This window comes from Panthera uncia, assembly GCF_023721935.1.
Source record: "Panthera uncia isolate 11264 chromosome A1 unlocalized genomic scaffold, Puncia_PCG_1.0 HiC_scaffold_16, whole genome shotgun sequence".
NCBI classification, from domain to species: Eukaryota; Metazoa; Chordata; class Mammalia; order Carnivora; family Felidae; genus Panthera; species Panthera uncia.
Genome location: NW_026057576.1, coordinates 64,733,887 through 64,761,610, shown reverse-complemented (window position 1 = coordinate 64,761,610; position 27,724 = coordinate 64,733,887). Strand labels below are relative to the sequence as shown.

Below are 27,724 nucleotides of genomic sequence, written 5' to 3'. Positions count from 1 at the left end.
TAAGGACTTACTTGTAACCCTGAGGACTTTCAAAGAGGATTAAAGGAGATGAAAATTTTCACTCTTACCACAGGCCGGGCTCCTCCAAGATATTTACATGTACGGAATGGACCCTGCTAGCATTTCCCTCTCCTTTTTTCACATTTCTTGATATCCCTTCTCTTCTTTAGTGTTTCGTATTTCAGACCCTTTCAACCAAACCGCTACCTATGACAATATTCTATTTCTTATTTCTTACCATTTACTGCGATCACTGAGCTTTTGGATATAAACCCGTAATAACTATGGAATGGGGGGCTTATTAAAAGGGGTGAGCAGCTCTCTAATCTAATCTAAATACACTCCCATTTCTGGGATTTCAAGTGAAAACTACAGGTTGGTAGTGGTGGTGGGCAGACTTCTAAGATGGCCCCAAAAGACCCCCAGGCTCCTGGAATTCATACCTTTGTGTGATCCCCTCTCCTACTCCTTTTAAGAAACAGAATGTGACAAAGGTGACAGGACATCACTTCCTTAGTTAGGTACAAAACACTGTGACCTCCATCTTGCTAGCACTCACTCTCTTGCTGGCATCTCTTGCCTTCTCACCTGCTCACTCTGTCGAAGCAAGCTGCCTGCTGTGGGATGCTTTATGGGGAGACCCACAAAAGAAAGAACCAAGGGAAGCCTCTGGCTGACACTCAGAAAAAACAAAGGCCTCAACCTAACACCTCAAGAGGAATTACATCCTGCCAACAACAAAGTGAATTTGGAAGTAGTTCCTTCACCAGCCAAATCTTCAGATAATACTGCAAGCCTATCTGACACCTTAACTATAGCCTAGGAGAGACTCTGGGGCAGAGGACCCAGCTAAACCTGCCCAGATTCCTGACCCCATGAACTGTAAGATCACAAAGGTAGGAAGCTTTAAGCTGCTAACTTTGAGTAATTTGTTAAGCAGCAACAGAGAACTAATATAGTGGTTTTACCATTTTTCAATGGCCAGATTGTGAGTATTTCCAAACAGATTTTCTACCATTAATGTTTTAAAATAAAATCTAAATGGGGAAAAAAACAAACCCTCAGCCCAAACCTTGGCTTTATCACTTACTATCTGTATATTATTTGCATTTTCTTCACCAATAAAAGGGGAATAATAATGCTTACACCCTGAGGAGCAGTCATTGAGAAATCAAAAGGACCACCACATAGCGAGTATTCCAAAAAATGCTAATAAAAATTCCAAGCTCCTTTTTTGAACTTTCTATAATATATAAATTCATAATGAGGACAGGATGCAAGACATAATACACACTTTAAAAGGCCATTCAATTTATTTATCATTGCATTCCATACCAGCCAACTTGAACTGGATGCCTTTACAATTAAAGCCCCAGAATAATAAAACCTTAATTTGACTCAAGGTCAAAATAAAATTAGACTTTAGCATAAAATATATTCACCAAACTGCCTGTTGCTCAAGAAATTAATCTTCCAATTCTATTAAATTTAATTATGGTTTTAAGAGGTAAGTAGCACAAGTTTACATTTTTAATTTGTCACTATTTGATAACATGGAAAAATATGTAATATTTGAGGTATATTGCAATATTCTCTAGCAACTCCTAGAATTTGCCTTCACCAATTCTTTCCTAAGTCTTTAAGGGATCTATACAAAAGTAATACTAATTTGAATGTCAATAAAAAGCCCCAATTTTTGAAAAATAATTATATCCAAGCCAGGGAGTAGGTGATTGAGTTAAAGTATTCTAAGGCCCCTGTAATTTTCTGGAGGAAGCTAAAGATATTGATTACCTGTAAACCTTAGTAAGCATGGATGTTGAAATTCCTGAAGTAATGACTAAGAGAAAAAGATATTCTTAAGGACTATCTTCACTGACACAAAAGAAACAGTTGGATAAATAGAATCTAAGAGAAACAGACACAAAAGATGTAAAGTTGCATTTCTTATACCAACCTAGCCAGCAAAAATACTACTGATACCAAGTGGTATTGAAGTTATGGGGCTCATAGAACCCCCCTAAACTGCTGGTGGGAATATAAATTGGAATAACCACTTAACGAGACAGTGCCAAACTGGCCAGGTTTAAAATGCCCATAACTTTCAAATTAGCAATTATCCTCTTAGGTATATATCCTATAGTAGTGATTCTCAGTGTATGATCCAGGGACCCTTGGGAATCCTTAATACTCTTTCGGGGGTCTGTGGGGCCAAAACACATATGGATAAAAGACAAAGTACTCATTCAAAGTGCAGGCTAAACTAATGGATTTCATTATGACAGAGTACTTACTACAAGTTCACTGGCAGGATTTCAGAGTCCACATTGCAACTAACCAATAACAACTACTGGAGTTTTGGTGTAACATCAAAGAGTATCCACAATTATATAAAAAGATGTTAAAACATTCTTCCTTTTCCAACTGTTTATATGTATAAACCACATTTTCTTCAATAGTACTTCAACCAAAATATAAATCAGATCTGGGAATCTGATGGTCTTCAAGTAAGCCACATATTAAAGAGATTTGTAAAAATGTAAAACTTATCTCATTAAACTTTTTGTTTTTGAAAATATAGTTAGGTTGTGTGCAAAAAAATCTATATTAACATAATGGGTTTGTTACTTTTAAATTAATAAGTATTTTTTAATTTCTAAAATTAACTTCTAATCCCGTAAATATTGCTAAACAAAAGGTCTCTGGAGGCCTCCATATTGACTAGTATAATGGGATCTTGAGAGCCATCCTAAGAACTGCTGCCCTAGAGGGACGCAGCACGTACAAGGAAAACGAGCAAGAACGTTCAATGAACCTGACAAAATATAAATTCAAATATTTGTGAAATTCATAAATAAAACCTACCAGAAATGAAACATGGAAATGTGAGGATAGGCTAATTTCTCACAATTATAACACAAGAAAAAAGGTATCTTCAAGATTCCAAAACTCTCTTGTTCCCTGATACAATTTTCATCAAACCAACACCCTTTTCACGTCCCATCTCCTCCTAGCCTCCCTAACTGTTCCATACTATGGTAGTAATCGCTTCTCTCTAAATGCCGAAATCACGTAAGAAACCCTTAACAAGGAAGTAACCTAAGAAATCATCTTGCCCAATCAACTCACACTTTGTAAATGAAAATACTGAGTCTCACAGTATTGACAGGATAATGATAACTTGCCCAACATCACACAGCTAATCAGGAGAAAAAGTGAGGTGGGACTCCCAACTTCTAGTCGTGTTCCTAATTCTTAATCTTATCGTTTTATCCAACCTTTATGTCACTTCTTATAAATATCTCTGTGCTATTAATTTTTTACATATTTAGTGCTTATTTCCTCCAACTAAAGTATAAACTGCTAAAAAACAGGACATATGCCTTAATGCCTACACTGCATGCCTATCTTTCTTTTTTCATTTATACTATTACCCATGAGCTAGATTTTACTACCCCAACTTTAGATAAAGAAATTGAATGATTATGTAACTTGCCAGAAGTCTTGCTTACTTTCCAACTAAGGTCTGTATCTCCAAAGCCCATGTTTTGGATGATGGTGATGATGAAGATCAATCATGAGAGCAGAAAACATTTACTGAGTCCTCTCTAGGTTTCAGGCAATATTCTAAAGCTAAACCAAAAGCCCTAAAGGGCATTTTGGATTATCGCCATTTTACACAGGAGGAAACTATGGCTCAAAGTCACTTCCAGAGCCTACATTCTTAACCGCTCCCTCTTACATGTACACTGACGCCAAACATGCAACTGCCCACCTTACATCTCCAGCAAGACATCTTAACAGCGTTTCGCTAAGAAGAATTCCACATCCCATTCCCAACCCACTGCCACTGTCACTGTCACCATCCCATGCTGTTCAAAAATGGCTCCTCTTGGGGCGCCTGGGCGGCTCCATCGGTTAAGCGGCCGACTTCGGCTCAGGTCATGGTCTCGCGCTCCGTGAGTTTGAGCCCTGCGTCGGGCTCTGTGCTGACAGCTCAGAGCCTGGAGCCTGTTTCAGATTCTGTGTCTCCCTCTCTCTGACCCTCCCCTGTTCATGCTCTGTCTCTCCCTGTCTCAAAAATAAATGAAACGTTAAAAAAAAATTTTTTTTTAAATGGCTCCTCTTATTATTTAGGATGTTAGATTCCTCTTTCCTTGATGTAATTAGGAGTCCAACTCCATTTTACTGCTGCTATCTTTTAAGCCTCATCCTTCCCTCTTCCCTTTCTGCCTCACATCTAAAGCAAGGTGATAAAGCATACTTTGATTTCTCTCAGTGGAATGAGTCTTACCATCAGCCCATCAACATGACTGCATATGCACAAAAATGGTCTAGCACGCTTGACTCCAGGTATTAACACCGTTGGTACTATACATACAGGTTTTAACTGCCAAAGTCTTCATGAAGTTAATGTATAACAGAAAGGCAATGAGCAGAGCAGTGTGATAATAAAAGCTTGTGTCTAAGTCTCAAATAGCTCTTTCTATAAGCACAAAATAAAAATATTAAGTTATAAGAAGGCATTATTAACCAGCAGCATTTATTCTTTTAATACAGCATAAAATAATAACATGTCTTACAATTGATAGCTCCTTATATCTGATGAATTATGGCATATTTATACTATTACCCATTTATAGCATTATTTCTGATTCAAAGAAAAAGAGCAACTGTAGCAAGCTATAGCACACATTGCTATCTTTATATTAAATTATAACCAAATTTATTTCATGCCTTTAAAAGTACTGCTCCCTTTTCTTCCTAGTTCATAATACTTAGTATTTTTTTTTTAACTTTGGTTATTTCTGATTTAGTTAACTTGAAGCACCACAATCATTCTTTCTGTACTAAAAGATTAAAGATGGAAAAAACAATGCCTAAAGTTATATTGATGCATTTGGTAGATTTATGTTAGTTTGTTTTCAAGTAACATAAACTACCAATGAAGAGTTTATTTATTAAAAATCACACCAAAGCTTTGTACTTAAATTAAAAATTAAATTGCAATTGGCACTGATATTTATCTAATAATATGGCTGCTCACCAAAAACAAAATGTGAGTTGCCAATTTCATCAAAATAAAAAATACCGAAATATGAAATAAACATTTAAACTGATCATTACCTTCACTGTATTTGGATCACATGGAACACTGCCTTGATCTAAAGATTTTTCACTTAAACCCAAAGCATTGATAGCAAAGATAAATAAGGAAAAGATAAAACACCGAAGTCCAAAAACAAATGAGTTTAAAGTGCATTTACTGTATCTTGAAGTTGATAAGAAGGAAGAATTTATAGATCACAAATTATTAAATAAAATGAGTTGCTGAGAATCAGGAAAATTTTTAAAACATTTTTTTTAATGTTTATTTTTTATTTTTGAGAGAGAAACAGAGCATGAGCAGGGAAGGGGCAGAGAGAGAGGGAGACACAGAATCCAAAGAAGGCTCCAGGGTCTGAGCTGTCAGCACAGGGCTCAAATTCACTAACCATGAGATCATGACCTGAGCCGAAGTCATACACTTAACCAACTGAGCCACCCAGGCGCTCCAGGATATTTTTATAAAAATAAGGGAGTCGGGGGCGCTTGGCTGGCTGAGTGGGTTAAACATCCAACTCTTGGTTTCAGCTCAGGTCAGCACAGAGCCTGCTTGGGATTCTCTCTCACTCTCCCTCTCTCTCTGCCACCCCACTCATGTTGTCTCTGTCGCTCTCAAAAATAAGTAAACTTTAAAAAAAAAAAAAAAAGAATAAGAGTGTCAAACCATATGATCATTTTCAACAGATGCAGAAAAAGCATTTGACAAAGTACAACATCCATTCACGATAAAAACCATCAACAAAATAGGTTTAAAGGGAACAGACTTCAACATAATAAAGACCATATATGAAAAACCCACAGCAAACATCACCCTCAATGAGGAAGAATGGAGAGCCCCTCCCCTAAGGTCAAGAACAAGACAAGGATGTCCACTCTCACCACTTCTATTCAATATACCACTGAACATCCTAGCCACAGCAATCAGACAACAAAAAGAAATAAAAGGCATAAAAATCTATAAGGAAGAAGTCAAACTTTCCCTATTTGCAGCTGACATGATATTATATACAGAAAACCTGAAAAACTCTACCAAAAAACTGCTAGAACTGATTAACAAATTCAGTAAAGTCGCAGGATACAAAATTACTCTACAGAAATCTGTTGCACTTCTACACATCAATAATGAAACAGCAGAAAAAGAAATTAAGAAAACAATCCCATTTACTACTGTACCCCAAATGGTAAGATACCCAGAAATAAACCTCACCAAAGAGGTGAAAGACCTGTACTCTGAAAACGATAGAACACTGATGAAAGAAACTGAAGATGATGCAAAGAAACGGAAAGACATTCCATGTTCATAGATTGGAAGGACACTGTTAAAATGTCTACACTACCCAAAGCAATCTACACATTTAATGCAATCTCTATCAAAATACCAACAGCATTTTTCACAGAACTAGAACAAACAATCCTAAAATTTGTATGAAACTACAAAAGACCTGGAATAGCCAAAGCAATCTTAAAGAGGAAAAAAAAAAAAAAACTAAGTTGGAGGCATCACAATTCCAGACTTCAAGTTATATCACAAAGCTGTAGTAATCAAACAGCATGGTACTTGCACAAAAATAGAAACATATAGATCAAGGGAACAGAATACAAAATCCAGAAATAAGCCCACAATTATATCATCAATTAATTAATCTTTGACCATCCAATGAAAGACTCTCCAATGAAAAAGTCTCTTCAACAAATGGTGTTGGGAAAACTGGATAGCAACATGTGGAAGAATGAAACTGGACCACTTTCCTATGCTATACACAAAAATAAATTCAAAATGGATTAAAGACCTAAATGTAAGACCTGAAACCATACAAATCCTAGAAGAGAGCACAGGCAGTAATTTCTCTGACATCAGCTGAGCAACTTTTTTCTAGATATGTCTCCTGAGGCAAGGAAAACAAAAGCAATAATAAACTATTGAGGCTACATCAAAATAAAAAGCTTCTGCACTTGTTGTGATGACTACACGGTGATGTGTGGAAGTGCTAAATTACTGTATCGTACACCTGAAACCAATATAACACTGTAAGTTAACTAATGGAAATTAAAATAAAAACTTTAAAAAATAAAACAAATTTAAAAAATAAAAAGCTTCTATACAGTAAAGGAAACAATCAACAAAAACTAAATGGCAACCTACAAATTGGGAGAAGATACTTACAAAAGACATATCCAATAAAGGGTATCTAAAATATGTAAAGAACTCATAAAATTCAACACCCAAAAACAAATAATCCAATTTAAAAATGGGCAGAAGACATGAACAGACATTTCTCCAAAGAAGACATACAGATGGCCAACAGACATATGAAAAGATATTCATCGTCACTCACTGTCAGAGAAATGCAAATCAAAACTATACCTCACACCTGTCAGAATGGCTAAAATCAACAACGCAACAAACAATAGGTGTTGGCGAGGATGCAGAGAAAGGGGAACCCTCTTGCATTGTTGGTGGGAATGCAAACTGGTGCAGCCACTCTGAAAAACAGAATGGAGGTTCCTCAGAAAGTTAAAAATAGAACTACCCTATGGCCCAGCAATCACACTACTGGGTATTTACCCAAAGAATACAAAAACACTAATTCAAAGGGACACATGCACTCCTATATTTATAGCAGTGTTATTTACAATAGCCAGGATACAGAAGCAGCCCAAGTGTCCATCGATTAATCAAAGGATAAAGAAGATGTTTAAGAAACAGGACTGCCTGGGTAGCTCAGTCGGTTGAGTGTCCAACTCTTGGTTTTGGCTCAGGTCATGATCTCACAGTTCGTGGGATCAAGCCCCACATAGGGCTCTGCACTGACAACATGGAGCCTGCTTGGGATTCTCTCTCCCTCTCTCTCTCTGCCCCTCCCCCACTCACTCTCATGCTCTCTCTCAAAATAAATAATTTTTTTTTAAAAAGATGCTTAAAAAACAAAACAAATGAGCAAAGGGGAAAAAGAGAAACTAAGAAACAGACTCTTAATTACAGAGAACAAACTAATGGTCACCAGAGGGGATGGGGGCGGGGTAGGTGGGTGATTAAGGGGATTAAGGAGTGTGCATTTGTGATGAGCACTAAGTGATTAAAATAAAAACTTGAGGAAAAAAAAGTATAAGACAGGCATATTTTCTCTACCCATCCTTCTCTCCTAAATAATTGTTCTCTGAGTTTCTATCTGAGGGAATAGCATGGACATGTAACCAATCTGAACAATCCAGAAACCCGGGCATCATACCTAATTGTTCCTTCTCCCTTAGCACAATCACTGCATCTCTCTTGATCCAACCTCCTAAATGTCCACCTATTTCTCTCAATCCCCACCTACTCCAGCCTAATCTTTGGCCTCCATAAAGTCACACTTGGACTACTTACTGCAACAGCTTAATTATCAGACTGTTTACTTCCACTCTCGTCTTCTTCCAACCCATTTTCCAGAGTAGTCTGGGTTTTACTGAAGCAAAACCCTGATCATGACATTCCCAGCATAAACCTTCCATGGCTATTAAACGAATGAACAAACACACACCCAGGTCCCAGTACTACATATGTCCTCTCTGCAATCAGACCCCTGCTTACCTGTCCAGCATTCTCAAACCCCTACTCCAGTGGTACTAGAGGTGTCGTTTTCTTAAATGACAGGACGCTCACCATCTGCCTGGATGGCCCTCCCAGCCACTTTGCTAACACAGATTCATTCATTCTCTTACCATTCAGACTTCAAGTACATCCTCCTTTAAAAAGGCCTTTCTTGACTCCAGACTCCCAAATCCCAGCTAAGTTAGGTGACCATTCTGTCTGTTCCCACAGGGCTAAATCACAACATTTGTCATATGGTATCATATTCGCCAGATTATTTCTTACCCTAGTACAATCTCTCCAAAGGCTGAGACTAGTTTTCTTCATCAGCAATTCTCTAACACCTACTATTCTGCCTTGCAAATAATATGCACTCAAATGCTCACTGACCTAACAAATGACCACATGCACTGGCTACAGCAGGAGTCACTGATGGCTCCAAGACAAACTAAACCACGTAAAGTACTGATCAGGATTAGGATAGCTGGTATGGACCTGACGTGATGCTCATTTACAGGACAGCCTCCAACAGTAGAGTAACCTGTACACCTAACAAAGAACGAGTTTCTCACTGTAGCCCAAAAAGAGATTAAGTATATTCAAATTTCTGTTCCGTTATGTAAAATGTAGTTGAATACATCTACCTGGTTGTATATAGCACTTTACTAGTATGATTAAAACTTTACTATATGTAACAGGCTCGTAAATGCTCCTAAATACCACAAAAAGTCCATTTAACTAAAAAATATATAAAGCAAACAAGTTATTATGGATCATCTATATTCACAAATCTTTAAAAATTAATAAGGATTCTTTAATTGCTAAAAATAAAATACAGTCATAACACAAAATTTATCTTTTCAAACAAGACCCAGAAATCATCTACTTTATGGTACCAAACTTTAAAGATAGGATGTCATCTATACAATTTCTATGCTTTGCAATGAGGAAAACAAGGTGCTCAGAAGGGAAGAACTTCTTAAAGTCACCTTTCTTTCAAGAAGTACCAATGTTATCAGTTTCTTGCTTATCTTTCCAGAGGTTTTTGTCTGTATATAAGCAAATACATGTTTTCTCACACTTCTTAACGCGAATAACAACAAATGTTCTGCACCATGTGAAACACATACATGTTTGAGTCCTGTGCCCATATTCAACAGGAATAGCCCTCAGAGCATGCATACAATTACTAATGACAGCAGAGAGCAACAGTACAGTGCATAAGAATGCAGGTTCTAGAATTTTCTAACCTACTTGCTTGCTACTGGTGTAATCTTGGGCAAGTCACCAAACTTCTCTGAACCTCTATTTGCTCAGCTGAAAATGAGACTACCAGTATACCAGACCACAGAGGCAGAATAGCGATTAAGTGACATAATCCATACAAGTCCTTAGCAATACGCCCCGTGCATGCTGAGTGCTGTACAAACCATGGCTAAAGTACAAAAGTAGATCTAAAACCCAACACTCCTTCCTGCCTCTTGTTCCAAAACTTGTCTTTTTTCTTCAGAATTTGTTTTATACAACTTTAAAACAGAAAAAAACTATAAATTTTAACCAATTGCCACTTATACCAGTTTAGCACACAAAAGTTTTCTGTAATCAGAAATAGCATTTACACACAATTTTTATTTTGCCCTTTAATTGACTTTATTTTGTAATGTAGGTCTATAAATCAATAGCAAACATAAATAATTCTTGTTCATGAATATTATTCTATCATACTGACACAATATTCTCTAATAGTTTCCAAAACAAATAGAACTCCAATAAGTATCTTTGGGCAAAATGTTTTTCTTTCATAATACTTACTGCCAGATTTTTCTGTAAAAGTTCTATTTATACTTGCAATGTCAACAGTATTATATAACTGGAAACATTTCCTTAAAGTCTCATCAGGGTTGGGCTGTATGTTATCTATTTTTGCTAAACATAAGAGATAGTGGTCCTGTGAATAGTTCTAATGTTCATCTTTACATTTAGAAAGACTGGACACTGTAGACACTGGGTTTGGGTTTATATCTTGTGTTGTCCATCTGATAACATTCTTTTATCATTTTCCCAGTAGAAGCAAGGTTCCAAGTGCTTAAAATTTAATCATTTATATACATATGTTAACTGATAAGTTCTTCTCAATATTCTCATTTCATGATGCTCTAACACCTACACCCTTGGGACACTGTAATTACTGTTCAGACAAAAGATATACATGTCAGATTTTCTAATTATTAATCTGAATCTTAAGTCCAGGTATTTCCAATTTATTCCAAGTGAAACATAAAATAACTGTAAAATAATAAATTCTGTACTTGTATCTTTCTCTAAACCCAATCCAATCTAATTATTATTACACACAACAAAATTGTTATTACATATTAAACATAGCTTTTGCAGTGTTAAGATTTAACTTGGCCTCCCATCTGTATTCCCATGGGGAACTGAGGTGGCTCTGTTGGTTAAGTGTCTGACTCTTGATCTTGGCTCAGGTCAGGATCGCATGGTTCGTGGGTTCGAGCCCTGCGTCAGGCTCCACGCTGACAGTGTGGAGCTTGCTTGGGATTCTCTCTCTCCCTCTCTCTCTGCCCCTCCCTGCTCACTCTCTCTCTCTAAATAAGTAAATAAACATTAAAAAAAATTTTTTTTTAATTTCTTCTACAAATTTAAATATGTGAACACTTTCCTGAAGAAAAAAAAAAATCACAAAGATTATTCAATGTGAAAAATGAAATTAAAAACACAGTACCAGGGGCACCTGGGTGGCTCAGTCGGTTGAGCGTCCGACTTCAGCTCAGGTCATGATCTCACGGTTTGTGGGGTAGAGCCCTGCATCGGGCTCTGTGCTGACAGCTCAGAGCCTGGAGCCTCCTTCTGATTCTGTGTCTCACTCTCTCTCTCTGCCCCTCCCCTGCTCACACTGTCTCTCTCTCTCAAAAATAAATAAATGTAAAAAACATTTTAAAAAAACAAAAAAACACAGTACCATTTTAAATCATCCTTCCCACACCCAAAAAAGAACTCGGGTATATACATTTAACAAAATATGTACAGGATCTGTACATTGCAAGTTACAAAACACTGATAAAAGAAATCAAAGACCTCGGGGCGCCTGGGTGGCGCAGTCGGTTAAGCGTCCGACTTCAGCCAGGTCACGATCTCGCGGTCCGTGAGTTTGAGCCCCGCGTCAGGCTCTGGGCTGATGGCTCGGAGCCTGGAGCCTGTTTCCGATTCTGTGTCTCCCTCTCTCTCTGCCCCTCCCCCGTTCATGCTCTGTCTCTCTCTGTCCCAAAAAAAAAAAAAAAACCGTTTAAAAAAAAAAAATTAAAAAAAAAAAAAAAAAAAGAAATCAAAGACCTAAACAAATGGGGAGGCATATTATGTTCATGGATTGGACGACTCAACATAATAAGTATTTCATTTCTCCCCAAACTGACTTTTAGGCTTATTGCGATTCCTTTCCTATCAAAATATCAGCAAGGCTTTTTGTAGACATAGAGAAATTTATTCTAAATTTACATAAAAGGGTAAAGGCCAGGGAATACCTAAAACGATACTGACAGAGAAGAATAAAGTGAGAAGGAATCATTCCACTCCCTAGTAAGACTCCTTATAGAGCTAAAACACCAACAGAGTACAGGAATGGCAGAGGGATAGACACACAGAAAACAGAAGAGAGAACCCAGAAATACACCCACCCAAGTACAGCAAACGTCTTATTTTTAAAGGTGTGAAAACACTTCAGTGAAGGACAGAAAGCCTTTTCAAAATATGGTGCTGGAACAATGGCATATCCAAAGGCAAAACAAATCAACCTCAACCTAAACTTCACACATTACACAAACATTAAGTCAAAATAGAACACAGACTTAAATGTAAAACATAAGACCATAAAACTTTAAAAAAAAAAATAACATAGGAGAAAACGTTCGGAATGTAAGGCTTGGAGAATAGTTCTTCAACAGGACACCAAAAACAGTGTATGCAGAAGAAAAAGCAAAATGGATAAATTGAATATCATCAAAATTAAAAACATCTTCTCTCTGAAACACCCTGTGAATAGTAAAAGACAAGCTATGGACTGGGAGAACATATTTGCCGACCACACATGTGATAAAGTATTGAAAATACATAAAGAGGGGCACCTGGGTGGCTCAGTCAGTTAAGCATCCGACTCTTGATCTTGGCTCAGGTCATGATTTCATGGTTCATGTGACCAAGCTCCCAGCCTCTGTGCTCACTGTGTGGAGCCTGCTTGGGATTCTCTCTCCCTCTCCCTCCCTCTCTCTCTCTGCCCCTCCCCTGCTAGCAGGCACACCCATGTGCTCTCTCAAAATAAATAAATTTTAAAAAGAAAAAAGCAGTGACAAAACCACATACTGGCAAAGATGCAGAGGAACATAAAATGGCACAGTCACTCTGAAAAGCAGTTTGGTGGTTCCTTATAAAACTAAACAGGCAATTATGACACAACCCAGAAATTGCACTTCTAGGCATTTATCCCAGGAAAATGAAAACTTCTGTTCACACTAAAACCTAGACAAGAATATCTGTAGCATTAAAAAAAAAAGTTCATACCAGTTTTATTCATAATAGTGAAAAAGTGGAAACAACCCAAATGTCCATTAATTGATGAATGAGTGTCACACACATACCATGGACTACTTAGCAATTAAAAGGAACTAAGTGATATATGCAACAATCTGAATGAATCTCCAGGGAATTATATGGAGTAAAAAAAAGTCAATGCCAAAAGGTTATATAACGTTTGTCCATGTATAATGTTTGAAATGTCAAAATTAAAGAAATGAGTAACAAATTAGTGGTTGCCGAAAGTGGATGAGGGGCCAAAACAGTATGTGAGGGAAGTGGGTGTGCTTATAAATGGGCAACAGGAAGGATCCTTGTGGCAACAGAAATGCTCAGTATGTTAACTGTGGTGTAAATAAAACGTGTATCAAATTAAACACACACGCAGACACGGACACGAGGCCTGGGTGGCTCAGTCCATTGAGCATCTGATTCTTGGTTTTGGCTCAGGTCATAATCTCACAATTCGTGGGATGGAGCCCCACATCTGGCTCTGCACTGACAGTGAGGAGCCTGCTTGGAATTCTCTGTCTCCCTCTCTCTCTGCCCCTCCCCCGATCACTGTCTCTTGCAAAATAAATACACAAACATTAAAAAAAACAAAAACAAATGAACACTACTACTAAAACTGAGGAAATCTGAATAGACAGATTGTATCAATGTCAATATCTTTGTTGTAATATCGTACTATAGTTTTACAAGATGTTATCATTGGGTGACAGTAGGTATTGGGTAAAGGGTATACAGGATCTCTCTGTATTATTAATTACAACTGTATGGGAATCTACAATTATCTCAATACAAATTTCAATTAAAAATAAAAAATCATTCAATTCAGTTGCACACTGTCATGGAAGTATCCTGTAATAATAATAGCAACGGCAATTTTAAGAATGCACTAGCAGAAGTATGACCGTCAGAAAACAATCAAAAAGTGGCAATGCTGGCTGGTTCTTTGAAAGAATAAACAAAATTGATAAGCCCCTAGCCAGGCTTATAAAAAAGAAAAGAGAGAGGACCCAAATAGATAAAATCATGAATGAAAGAGATCACAACAAACACTACAGAAATACAAACATCTGTACGAGAATACCATGAAAAATTATATGCCAACACACGAGGCAATCTGGAAGAAATGGACAAATTCCTAGAAACTCATGCACTACCAAAACTGAAACAGTAAGAGACAGAAAATTTGAACATACCCATAACCAGCAAAGAAACTGAATCAGTTATCAAAAATCTCCCAACAAACAAATCTCCCAGAGTCCTGGGCCAGATGGCCTCCCAGGGGAATTCTACCAGACATTCATTTTCTTAAATAGTATTCTCTTTTTATTTTATTTTTTAAGTTTATTTATTTATTTAGAGAGAGAGAGAGAGAGCATGCACACGTGAGTTGGGGAGGGGCAGAAAGAGAGAATCCCAACCAGGCTCCACGCTGTCAGTGCAGAGCTCGACACGGGGCTCGAACCCAAGGACCATGAGATCATGACCTGAGCCGAAACTAAGAGACACTCAACTGCACTATTCACCATGATCAAATGGGATTTATTGCTGGGCTGCAGGGCTGGCTTAGTGTTCTCAAATCAATCAATGCAATACACCACATTAACACAAGAAAGGATAAGAACTATATGATCCTCTCAGGGTCACCTGGGTGGCTCAGTTGGTTGAGGGTCCGACTTTGTCTCAGGTCATGATCTCGCAGTTCGTGAGTTTAAGCCCTGCGTTGGACTCTGTGCTGACAGCTCGGAGCCTGGAGCCTGCTTCCGATTCTGTGTCTCCCTCTCTGCCCCTTCCCCCCTCATGCTCTGTCTCTCTCTGTCTCTCAAAGATGAATAAACATTAAAAAAAAAAAAGAACTATAGGATCCTCTCAATAGATGCAGAAAAAGCATTTGACAAAATACAGCATTCTCTCTTGATAAAAACTCTCAAGAAAGTTGGGAGTAGAAGGAACATACCTCAGCATTATAAATGCCATATATGAAAGACTCACAGCTGTAACATCCTCAATGGGGAAAAACTGAGAGCTTTGTCACTAAGGTCAGGAACAGGGATTTCCACTCTCACCACTGTGGTTCAACTTAGTATTGGAAGTCCTAGCCTCAGCAATCAGACAACAAAAAGAAATAAAAGGCATACAAGGAAGGAAGGAAGAAGTCAAACTTTCACTCTTCACAGATGACATGATACTCTACGTGGAAAACCCAAAAGACTCCACCAAAAAACTGCTAGAATTGATATATGAATTCAACAAAGTCACAGAATATAAAATCAACATAATGAAACTGGTTGCAGAAAGAGAAATTAAGAAAACAATCCCACTTACGATTGCCCCAAAAACCTTAAGATACCTAGGAATAAACCTAATAACCAAAAAAGTAAGTTCTATACACTATAGAAAGCTTATGAAAGAAACTGAAGAAGACACAAAGAAATGGAAAAACATTCCATGCTCACGGATTGAAGAACAAATATTGTTAAAATGTCGACACTACAAAGCAATCTACACGTGCAATGAAATCCCCATCAAAAATAATAGCATTCTTCATAGAGCTAGAACAAATAATCCTAAAATTTGTATGGAACCAGAAAAGACCCTAAAATTTGTATGGAACCAGAAAAGACCCTGAATAACCAAAGTAATGTTGAAAAAGAAAAGCAAAGCTGGAAGCATCACAATCCTGGACTTCAAGCTGTATTACAAAGCAGTAATCATCAAGACTGTATGGTACTGGCACAAAAACAGACGCAAAGATCATTGGAACAGAATGGAGAACGTAGATATGATATGGACCCACAAATGTATGGCCAATTCATCTTCCACAAAGCAGGAAAGAATATGGAATGGAAAAGATAGTCTCTTCAAATGGTGCTGGGAAAACTGGACAGCGACATGCAGAAGAAGGAACCTGGACCACTTTCCTATAACATACACAAAAATATATTCAAAACGGATGGAAGACCTAAATGTGAGTCAGAAAACCATCAAAATCCTATAGGAGAACACAGGCAGCAACCTCTTTGACCTTGGCCACAGTAACCTCTTACTTGACATGTCTCCAGAGGCAAGGGAAACAAAAGCAAAAATGAACTACTGGGACCTCATGAGGATAAAAAGCTTCTTCTGCACTGCAAAGGAAACAGTCAACAAAACTAAAAGGCAACCAACAGAATGGGAAAAGATATTTGCAAATGACATATCAGATAAAGGGTTAGTATCCAAAAACTATGAAGAACTTATCAAACTCAACACCCAAAAACAAATAATCCAGTGAAGTAATGGGCAGAAGACAGGAACAGACACATCGAGATGGCTAACAGACACATGAAAAGATGTTCAACATCACTCATCAGGAAGTTACAAATGTTCAACATCACTCATCATCAGGGAAATACAAATCAAAACCGCACTGAGATACCACCTCACACCAGTCAGAGTGGCTAAAATTAACAACTCAGGAAACAAGAGACGTTGGCAAGAGAGAAAGGGGAACCCTCTTACACTCTTGGTGGGAACGCAGCCACTCTGGAAAACAGAATGGAGACTCCTCAAAAAATTAAACATAGAACTACCCTATTACCCAGCATTTGACTGCTAGGTATTTATCCAAAAGATACAAAAATGCTGATTCAAAGGGGCACATGCACCCCAATGTTTATAGCAGCACTATCAAAAATAGCTAAATTATGGAAAGATCCCAAATGGCTACTGACTGATGAATGGATAAAGAAGAGGTGGGGTGTGGGGTGTGTGTGTGTGTGTGTGTGTGTGTGTGTGTGTGTGTATGCAATGGAATATTATTCAGTCATCAAAAAGAAATGAAATCTTGCCATTTGCAACAATGTAGATAGAACTAGAGGGTGTTATGCTATGCAAAATAAGTCAGAGAAAGACAAATATATGATTTCACTCATGGAATTTAAGAAACACAACAGATGAACATAGGGAAGGAAAAATAAGATAAAAACAGAGAGGGAGGCAAACCATAAGACTATTAACTACAGAGAACAAACTGAGGTCTGCTGGAGGGGAGGTGCATAGGGGGATGGGCTAAAAGGATGACGGGCATTAAGGAGAGCACTTGTTAGGATGAGCACTGGGTGTCATATGTAAGTGGGTTCTACTCCTGAAATCAATACTACACTGTATGTTAACTTACTTGAAGTTAAATAAATAAATTTTAAAAAATAAATAAAAGTGGAAAGTCCCCCTTTTGTTTCTGTGAGGTTTGGGAGGGTTTTTTTTTGTTTGTTTGTTTTTTAGAGAGAGAGCAAATGCAGGGGAGGGCAGAGGGAGGGGGGCGGGAGGGAGAAAGGGATGGGAGGAGGGAGAGGAGAGGAAAGAAGAGAGAGAGGAGAGAGGGGGAGAGGGAAGGGAGAAGGAGAGGGAAGGGGAGGGAGAGAGACAATATCTTAAGCAGGCTCCATGCTCAGTGTGGAAACTGACACAGGGCTCAATCCCACAACCCTGGAATCATGACCTGAGCTGAAATCAAGAGTCGGATGTTCAACTGACAGAACCACTCAGCCACCCTCTGTGAGGTTTTAATATTGATCACAGAAAAGACATTAACTGAAGACATACCCAAAATTCAAAGAACTCACTTTTCCAGAAGGATATATCCAATGCCCAGTAAGGATTAATTTTTGCTAAAGCTTTCTTCTAAATTGTGTTATTCCTAAAAGGCTACTCTAATGTTATGATTGAAAAACAATTCTACATAATAGATTTAGGCATTTGTTAAAAAGAAGGAAACTCATTCTTATGTTTTATCATTCATCCATCCATTCAACAAATTTCTCACAACACTTGCTATGTATAAGAACGAGGCTGGGGACTCAGCTGCCATCACATCCCACAACCTATCCTTCAGCCTGTTCTCAAGCACCTTCTCAAGTAGTAAGGAAAATTAAATAAACATAAAAGGACATCCAGTTTTACTGAGACCAGGAGACAGCTGCTGATTAGATTTTAATACAATTAAGTCTAATGTTTAATTTCTCTGCATATGACTGAATACTGTGAAAACACTGAGGTTATGAAATACTAAGGGTATAAAATACTGAGGTTATGAAAATATTAGAAATTTCAGTTTTATTTTCATAGTGGTTATCATCTAGTAACTGAGTATTTTTATAAACTACAAAAATGCAAATAATGAACAATGGGGTTTTATACAGTTGACCTTTGAACAACACAGGGTTAGGGGCACCGATGCCACCCACCCCATGCAGTCAAATCCTCATAAAACTTCTGACTCCCCCAAAACTACTAGTAGTCTACTGTTAACCAGAAGCCTTAACAATAACATAGTCAATTAACACATACTCTGTATGTTATACGTATTATATACTGTATTCTTACAATAAAGTAAGCTAGAGAAAAGAAAACGTTATTAAGAATGTCATAAGGAAGAGAAAATGCATTAACAGTACTTATACAGCCCACATAAAAGTGGACCCATGCAGTTCAAATCCATTTTGTTCAAGGGTCAACTGTATATATGCCCTTTCTAGACCACTTCAGAAACAAATCCAGATGGAACAAAAATGCAGGTCTTAAAATAAGCTTCATGAGGGCATAAAGACTTTGGCTGTCTCTCCAACAAATCATTTTTCAATTATAGGTAATCTATAACATCCCCCAATGAATTCAAAACACTACACTTTGTAGAGTAGCCATACAGGAAATTACAAAACTCCCTTTTAAGAATGTCTCATTATTCCTTTAAATCAAATGAAGTGTTTCCCAGGGGTATCTAGAGGAGTTTTAGAATAGTTCAGTTGATATCTCTAGATCCTCACGGAAAACAAAGCAGAACACGTGAGCTATATAAACTGAATTAAAATTATATATTCATTCCATATACTTTATCTTCCAACTCTTAAAGTGATTCTTTCATGTCAGCCACTATGTATTAATACAGAAACTGTGATTTTTACATATACAAATCAAATGATTTTCCCTTTTAGCTACAAAGTTATTACTAAATGTCTTACTATATAAAAAAATAAGTCCAACATGTTCACTCATCTTCATAAAGGAGTTCAACATCTTCATAAAGCCAAATACAAGCTGAACTTACCACTTTTTTAAAATCATCTTCTGCTTCATCAAGTTTTCCTTGTTTGAGTAATAAGTGACCTCTCTGTAATCTTGCCTAGAAAAAAGAAAGGGCGTTCTGAGAACCACGCATTACCAAATTTTCTTTAAACACAAAGAATGAAACCAAATACACTAATGAACTATTAACGAAATATTTATTTTTCCAATGCCCATTTGACTTGGCACTCTTGAGAACAATTCCTGGAACCAATGAATGTGTACAATTTTGAAGCATTAAGTATGCTTCTTTAAAAATACTTTTTGTGCTATATCCCCCAAAATTGAAAATATGTATCCACACAAATCTTGTACATGGATGTTCAAATCAATAGCTAAAAAGTAGAAATCACCCAAATTCCTATCAACTAATAAATCAATAAGCAAATGTGACATACACACACACACACACACACACACACACACACACACACACACTGGAATATTGCTATTGTTATTCAGCATTAAAAGGAATGAAGTACTGACATGTGCTACAACATGGGTGAACCGTGAAATCAATCTGCTAAGTGAAAGAAGTCAGACACAAAAGGACAAATACTGAATGATTTCATTTATATGAAATGTCCAAATAGGCAAGCCCACACAGAAAGAAAAGTGGTTGCCAGAGTCCAGGGCATAAATGGGGAGTGACTGCTAGTGGGTACTCGATTTCTTTTGGGAGTGATAAAAATGTTCTGGAACTAGACAGTGGTGATGCCTGCACAACCTTGTGAATACACTAAAACACCACTGAATTATACACTTTAAAAAAGGATGAATTTGATGATATGTGAATTTTATCTCAATATTTTTTTTTTTGGCCATCATAATAACTTTTTTGTCACCACAAAAAAAAAAGCTGTGTAATTTGGGACTTTACCAATCAAAGTTCTAGATATAATTTTGTTTTTATTAACTTTGGAAATATTCACTCTACTACAACCGAATAACACCTCTTCCCTTTTCCCATGCATCATTTTTCCCCCTCCATCTCTGGTATTCCTTTTCTCATGTGCATGATCCCATCTCTTCCAAGAATACCAACTCTCTGATGACCAATGTGACCATAAGACAGAAACCACACTGACATTCCACTAAAACTTAACACATTACTGGGGCGCCTGGGTGGCTCGGTTGGTTGAGTGCCCAACTTCAGCTCAGGTCATGATCTCGCAGTCGATGGGTTTGAGCCAAGCATCCGGCTCTGTGCTGACAGCCCAGAGCCTGGAACCTGCTTCGGATTCTGTGTCTCCCTCTCTCTCTGCCCCTCCCTCACTCACACTCTGTCTCTCTCTGTCTCAAAAATAAATAAACATTAGAAACAAAAATTTAAAAAAAAACACATTACTTTGACAGTACAAAAAATTTCCCTGATCCTCTGTTAAGTGCATCAACACACATAAAAAGGAAAACGAAGCCACTTTAACTAATAATACTAGGAAAATGAACTACTCAACTTTTGTGAAAGGTTGTGCTCAGTTAGCTAGGTAAAGTAACAGATTAAAAGAAAGTCTGACACTTGGCAATTCCATCCTAAAATAATAGTAATATTTCAAACCAAACATTCACCCATATCTAATCAGTTATCCCAAGTCCTTTTTAGATATGGCAGGATATAAACAATAAACGGGCTACCAAATCAATTTTGAAAGCATCTAACTTATCCCATTATTTTAAGCCATTACACTAAATGCCAAACATCAGGATATCCCATTAGACTGTAAATTCCTCCATTTCTGAAGCTTGTGTGTTGGTTGCAGGGGAGGATGCCATCTAATTCAGAACTGTGTCCTTACTACAAACCACTATGTAAGTGACCTATCTCCTTTTCTTTATCTTTCCTATGATAGCCTTAATTGGAACTACTGTCAGTCACCCGACAGCCTGTTAATTCAATAGCCTCTTGATCAACTGGTTACTCAGCCTCACATCTTGCCCTACACTCCCCCCAAAAACAGAGGTCTTTCTAAGCCACAAGGATGATGTCACTGCCAAGCTTCTAAAATTCACCAAATTTACCCACTGTTCCTTTTTCACACAGATCTTTGATTCCAGGGACTTTGGATTGTTCTTGCTGCCCAGTCTACTACACCACAGCAGCTTCCTATGCTCCCCAGCTATGCCTAACAGGTCGATCCTCACCTTTAAAAACAAATTACCTCTTCCAAACTTCCTTAAGTTTTCTTTAAAGAAAGTTTAGATGCACTTACTGCAGTAAAATCCATCTTCAGTTCAATCACCTTAGTTAAATCAGGAAGTGCTGCTTTTGATTTGCCCATAGCTAAAAAGACAGTAGCTCTCCGATAGTAAGCAATATAGTTATCTGGGTCACCATCTGAAAATTAAAATAATAAATATTAGCTCTCGGTAATTTCCTTAAAAACACAAATCACCTGAACCATACTAGAGTTTGCAATTCCCTTAAGGCATTAAGAGTCTTTCCATCAATAATGGGTCCAGTTGACTAGCAAGATCACTACAAATAAATCCAGAACAGGATTGGCAAACTATAGTCTCTGAGTCAAATCCAACCCACAGGCTTCAAGAATATCTTTTACATGTTTAAAGAGTTGTCAAAAAATAAAAATAAAAATAAATGCACAGAGACTGTATGGCTGAAAAGCTTAAATATTCATCATCTGGCTCTTTAGAGGAAATGTTTGCCAACCTCTGATCTAAAATATTAACTATATTCGACTCACAACTTTTATAAGTATGCAATTCAGTCTTTGTCTTTACTGAAATTTCCTTAAGTTAAATACTGATTGAGGAGCACCTGGGTGGCTCAGTCAGTTAAGCATCCGACTTCAGCTCAGGCCATGATCTCATGGTTCGTGAATTTGAGCCCCTGTGTCAGGCTCTGTGTGGACAGCTTAGACCCTGGAACCTACTTTAGATTCTGTGTCTCCCTTTCTCCCTGCCCTCCCCCACTCATGCTCTCTCTCTCAAAATAAACATTAAAATTTTTTTTTTAAATACTGATTGAGAATGTGACTATGCTTTATTCAGAGTTAAGAAAATTATAGACTTCCAATTAAACTGACATATTAAATGTACAATCTCTGTTCCCTCACAAATTCCAATTAAAATGGCAGTGAAGAAATAAAGGTACAAACCTTAGGACAAAGGAGGAGAAGGGAAATGAGACAAGACTAATTAAGTTACCAATATTTAAAAGGAGGAAAACAGATGGATGATTAGGTTTTTTAGCTAATTCTACTTTACTCAGTGGAAGTAAACCTTGTGCTGCCAAACAGTCCTTCTAGAAAGCAATTTTGAAATACATATGTGTGTGTGTGTGTGTGTGTGTGTATAGATATATAGATATAGATATATAGATATATATCTTGACCAAATCCAGCCACGTGTCTTAAACAAATATTTATTTATGCACAGTTCTATCATTATAAGATTTACAACTAAAACTCTCTGAAAGTTCTACCCCTGAAGGTCTTATCATCTGAAAAACATGACCAATGGCAATCTATGACAGAATGGTTTGTCATCATTCAAAATCATGGTTTTGAGCAGTTGTTAATGGGATTAACCTACCTGAACCACTGCTGAGCAAAAGACGGCAGGAGGATAAAGTAAAGCTATAAAACCATATATGAGAGAAGATATACAAATGGCCAAAAGCACATGAAAAGATGCTTACCATCACTAATCATTAGGGAAAGGTAAATCAAAACCACAGTGAGATACCACTTCCCATCCATTAAGATGGCTATTACAAAAACAAAGGAAGGAAGGAGAGAAAGGGAGAGAGAAAAATGGGGAACAACTGCTTAATGGGTAGAGTTTCAGTTTGGGATGATGAAAAAGCTCTGGAAATGGATGGTGATGCAGGTTGCACAAATATGTGAATGCGCTTAGTGCCACTAACCTAATACACTTAAAAATGGTCAAAACAGTAAAATTTTGTAACATACTTTTCATTATACTATTTTATTAGGATCATATTTTTGAAAAGCTATGAAAACTGGGCATTTTAACAATTAAAGAACTATTTTTTCCTCAAATCTGAAACAAAAACCAAAAACAATCCATAGATCCCAGCTAAGCATCACTGAAATTTCTTTCCTGATCAATTTTGCTCAGGAGACCAGGAAAAAAAAAAGAGCATAGTCAGCCGCCTGTATATAGGGTATTTCCTACAAAATGCTATAATTAGCCTGAGGAAAAAGTAAGATATAGAGTAACTATACTTAAGAGCATAAATGATATATAATATTTTTAGGTTCAGTTTATATTTGATTTAGAATGTACAATAAATTAAAAATATGTGAGTCTGGGCAGCATAACTGGCCTGAACAATGACTTGATACCAGTCACTTTTAAGTGACTGCCTCTAAAAGTAAAAGGAAATTCACCACATGTCAACAGTAGTTATCTGGGCAGAGAGATCAGATTTTCTTCTTTATACCAAACACATTCCAAAATGTTTCATAATAAACAGAGTGCTTTTATATTCATTAATTAAAAAAAAATTAAGTTTTCCATGACTTATTTACACTAAGCAAAAAATACTAGAAGTAACATGATTTAAGACCTGGAGTTTACATCACACATGATCATCTTCGTATGTCCAAATCCTACTCAATCTTTGAGGCACAGCTCAAATGACTCATTTGATGACACATGTGAAATATATACCTTCCATTCCTTCAATTTCCATAACATTCTATAATATAGTATACCTCTTACTGTGCCCATAACACTTATCACTCCCTCTGGTATCAATTATTTATACATACACCTCAGTCTAGAGAAAATAAAACTCCTTGAGTGAATTCACTCGAGTGTCTCCATATGACCTGGCCCAAGGTATTCAAATAAAAGGAAATGGAAACAAATTCCTGATCACCACAACAAATGCCAACACTGAGACCTGCCTAGGACAAGCAAGGGGCTAAAGTCAGTACAGACATGGCTTCTTTGGTCTTTCTTTCATTTCCACAGGACACTGTAGTACTCAGCGGGTCCCTGGAGCTAGCCAGCTTTCCCACAGGGTCTCCTCAGCCCTACCATACCCCAGGAGCTCCTCCCTTGCTTCTGGCTTTGATTCTTGGGTCCTTCTCATTGAGAAAGCCCAAGAAATCCTTCACATTGGCTTCTGTTCTGTTTGCTTTCCCTAGTGCCATCCTGTTGTGGACAAGGAGGAAGCACGCCAACATCAGCCCTGCCACAGACCAAGAGAAACATTTCCCAGCCTCCGGATGAATATGGTCCACTTCCCATGGGTCTTGTTTCCAGAGCCAGGTCTGTAAACCCAGGGAGCAAATGTTTTGTTGTCACACTCTGTCCAGTCCAGAAGAGGTTTTTCTCAGAGGGGACAAAAGAGGAAGGGGGCTAAAGTCTCTGCTGCATTGCCCGCCCTCTGGTCCCTGCAGTCCTCCCAAGTTGGCACAGAGGGTATGACAGACACTGCCATCTCTTGCTTTTCAAAGAGTTGCTGCTTGTAGATTCTGACCTCACTGGTCCGGGTAAGCTTTCCATTTGGAGTGCTTTCCATCCAGGAGGCAAAGCAAACAAACATCTGGTCACCCAGTTTCCTTTCTCCCTGCCAGCCACCCCATGCAGGGATTCCAGAGAACAGACCTGGCTCTTAAAAAGATGTGCCTCACCAGGATATTCAGATCATTCTCCCATATGAAATCAGCAATGGCATGTTGAAAAACAGATGTCGGTTATTTTGACCTCTGTATCTAGTTCTTTCAAGAAAAAAAAAAAAAAAAAAGAATGCTTAATGCTAGCATTGGGCAACTTATCAAGAAGGTACCTACACTTCTATTTGGGGAAAAACTGACCATTTCAGTCCATGCAGAAAAACCTCTAATGAGGATTACATATGACACAGCTTTTAAGTATTTGATTACACATATATTAAAAAATGTTTATATACAATAATCTGGAGCACTTTCATTTACTTTATTCTTCAGTTTTTAGGTATTTTTAAGATATGAAATCAGATTAGAGACCCATTTTATAACAATGAACCTACAAAATTGAGTAATCAAATGACAATGGCTCAACATATGAATCAAGAATCGATGTTCTGAGTGCCTGGGTGGCTCAGTCATTAAGTATCTGACTCAGGCTCGGGTCATGATCTCACAGTTCACGAGTTTGAGTCTCACACTGGCCGAGCCCTGCTTCAGGTGAGCACGAACCCTGCTTCAGGAGAGCCCCCGCTTCTCTCTCTCTCTCTTTCCTCCCCCCACCTCCCACTGCCCCTCCTGGGATTTTCTCTCTCTGCCCCTCCTTCACTTGCTCTCTCTCAAAATAAATAAATGTGCTATTTTTTTTCTTTTTTTTTCATGTTTTCAGTGAACACCTTGTTTTGTTTCTTAATATAATTTATTGTCAAGTTAGCTAACATACAGTGCATACAGTGTGCTCTTGGTTTCAGGTATAGATTCCTGTGATCCATCGCTTACATAAAACACCCAGTGCACATCCCAACAAGTCCATCCACAAAGCCCATCACCCATTTTCCCCTCTCCACTGCCCCTCCCATCAACCCTCTGTTCCCTGCATTTAAGAGTCTCTTATGGTTTGCCCCTCTCTGTTTGAAACTATTCTTTCCCCTTCCCTTCCCTTCCCCCCATGGTCTTTTGTTAAGTTTCTCAAGTTCCACATATGAGTGAAAACATGAGATCTGTCTCTGACTTATTTCACCCAGCATGATACCCTCCAATTCCATCCACGTTGTTACAAATGGCAGGATTTCATTCTTTCTCATTGCCAAATAGTATTCCACTGTATATATAAACCACATCTTCTTTGTCCATTAATCAGTTAATGGACATTTGGGCTCTTTCTATAATTTGGCTATTGTTGGGGCGCCTGGGTGGCTCAGTCGGTTAAGCGGCCGACTTCGGCTCAGGTCATGATCTCACAGTCTGTGAGTTAGAGCCCCGCGTCGGGCTCTGTGCTGACAGCTCAGAGCCTGGAGCCTGTTTCAGATTCTGTGTCTCCCTCTCTCTCTGCGCCTCCCCCGTTCATGCTCTGTCTCTCTCTGTCTCAAAAATAAATAAACGTTAAAAAAAAAAAAAAAATTTAAAAAAAAAATAAATAATTTGGCTATTGTTGAAAGCGCTGCTATAAACATTAGGGTACATGTGCCCCTATGAATCAGCACTCCTGTATCCTTTGGATAAATTCCTAGTAGTGCTATTGCTGGGTCGTAGGGTAGTTCTATTTTTAATTTTTTAAGGAACCTCCACACTGTTTTCCAGAGGGGCTGTACCAGTTTGCATTCCCACCAACAGTGCAAGAGGGTTCCCATTTCTTCACATCCTCGCCAGCATCTGTTGTTTACTGAGTTGTTAATTTTAGCCACTCTGACTGGTGTGAGGTGGTATCTCAGTGTGGTTTTGATTTGTATTTCCCTGATGAGAAGTGACGTTGAGCATCTTTTCATGTGCCTGTTGGCCATCTGGATGTCTTCTTTAGAGAAGTGTCTATTCATGTCTTCTGCCCATTTCTTACTGGATTATTTGTTTTTTGGGTGTTGAGTTTGGTAAGTTCTTTATAGTTTTTGGATACTAATCCTTTATCTGATATGTCATTTGCAAATATCTTCTTCTATTCTGTCAGTCGCCTTTTAGTTTTGTTGATTGTTTCCTTTGCAGTGAAGAAGCTTTTTATCTTGATGAGGTCCCAATAGTTAATTTGTCCTTTTATTTCCCTTGCCTTCAAATCAATGTTCTTAGTCGCATGAGGTCACGTGAATGGCAAAACAAAATAGTTTTCCCTAGATCTTCATCTTAAAATACCAACAGTTCCTAGAACTAGTGTCCATTCCTGTATCATTGTGCATGAAGTAGCAACTGAACAAGGATCAGTTTAAAAATTCATGCTTAATTTCTCATAAAACAACATCTGACAACCTTGAAAATAATCACTTATCCTGTTATCCATTCAATACACAATACAGTTCATTATTTAAAATACTTGCAAGCCTACCTATAGAAATACTAGATTTCATGTGAAAACATGCCATTCAAATTGTTATACTCGTTTATTAGAAACTTGAACATGAGAGATGGATTTAAGGTCTAATCTTCAAACTACTATTCAAATATGAAAAGATAAGCTGTAATAAAATACAACTAATGAAGAAAATACATCAGAAAGCCAATTACAAATGATGTTATAAACAGTGGTAGTGGAAAACAGAAAGACCACACTTGTCTAAATACAGAAAAATGTTATTCTTGCTCCCAGCTAACCCAACTCTATCCCTTCATTTAAACTTTTACTGAGCACCTACTGGAGATTAAAATAATAATGGCAAAATAGGATACTACCTATCTTTAAGATGTGTGTGTGTGTGTGTGTGTGTGT

At 37.7% G+C, this 27,724-nt stretch overlaps 1 protein-coding gene and 1 long non-coding RNA gene across 2 annotated transcripts in view; both read right to left on the bottom strand.

Moving 5' to 3' along the window:
* Positions 1-27,724, bottom strand: part of DNAJC3 (DnaJ heat shock protein family (Hsp40) member C3) — an 88,455-nt gene that overhangs the window by 38,414 nt on the left and 22,317 nt on the right. The window contains exons 3-4 of the mRNA XM_049647159.1: positions 21,583-21,707; positions 19,356-19,430 (exon numbers count right to left, since the gene is read on the bottom strand). Of these exons, the coding sequence (XP_049503116.1) occupies positions 19,356-19,430; positions 21,583-21,707 (200 nt within the window). The remainder of the gene's footprint in view (positions 1-19,355; positions 19,431-21,582; positions 21,708-27,724) is intronic.
* Positions 996-19,349, bottom strand: LOC125933920 (uncharacterized). The gene is made up of 2 exons (XR_007461157.1): positions 12,029-19,349; positions 996-11,773 (listed from the first exon to the last, which is right to left on the bottom strand). It is a non-coding gene; the product is annotated as an uncharacterized LOC125933920 (long non-coding RNA).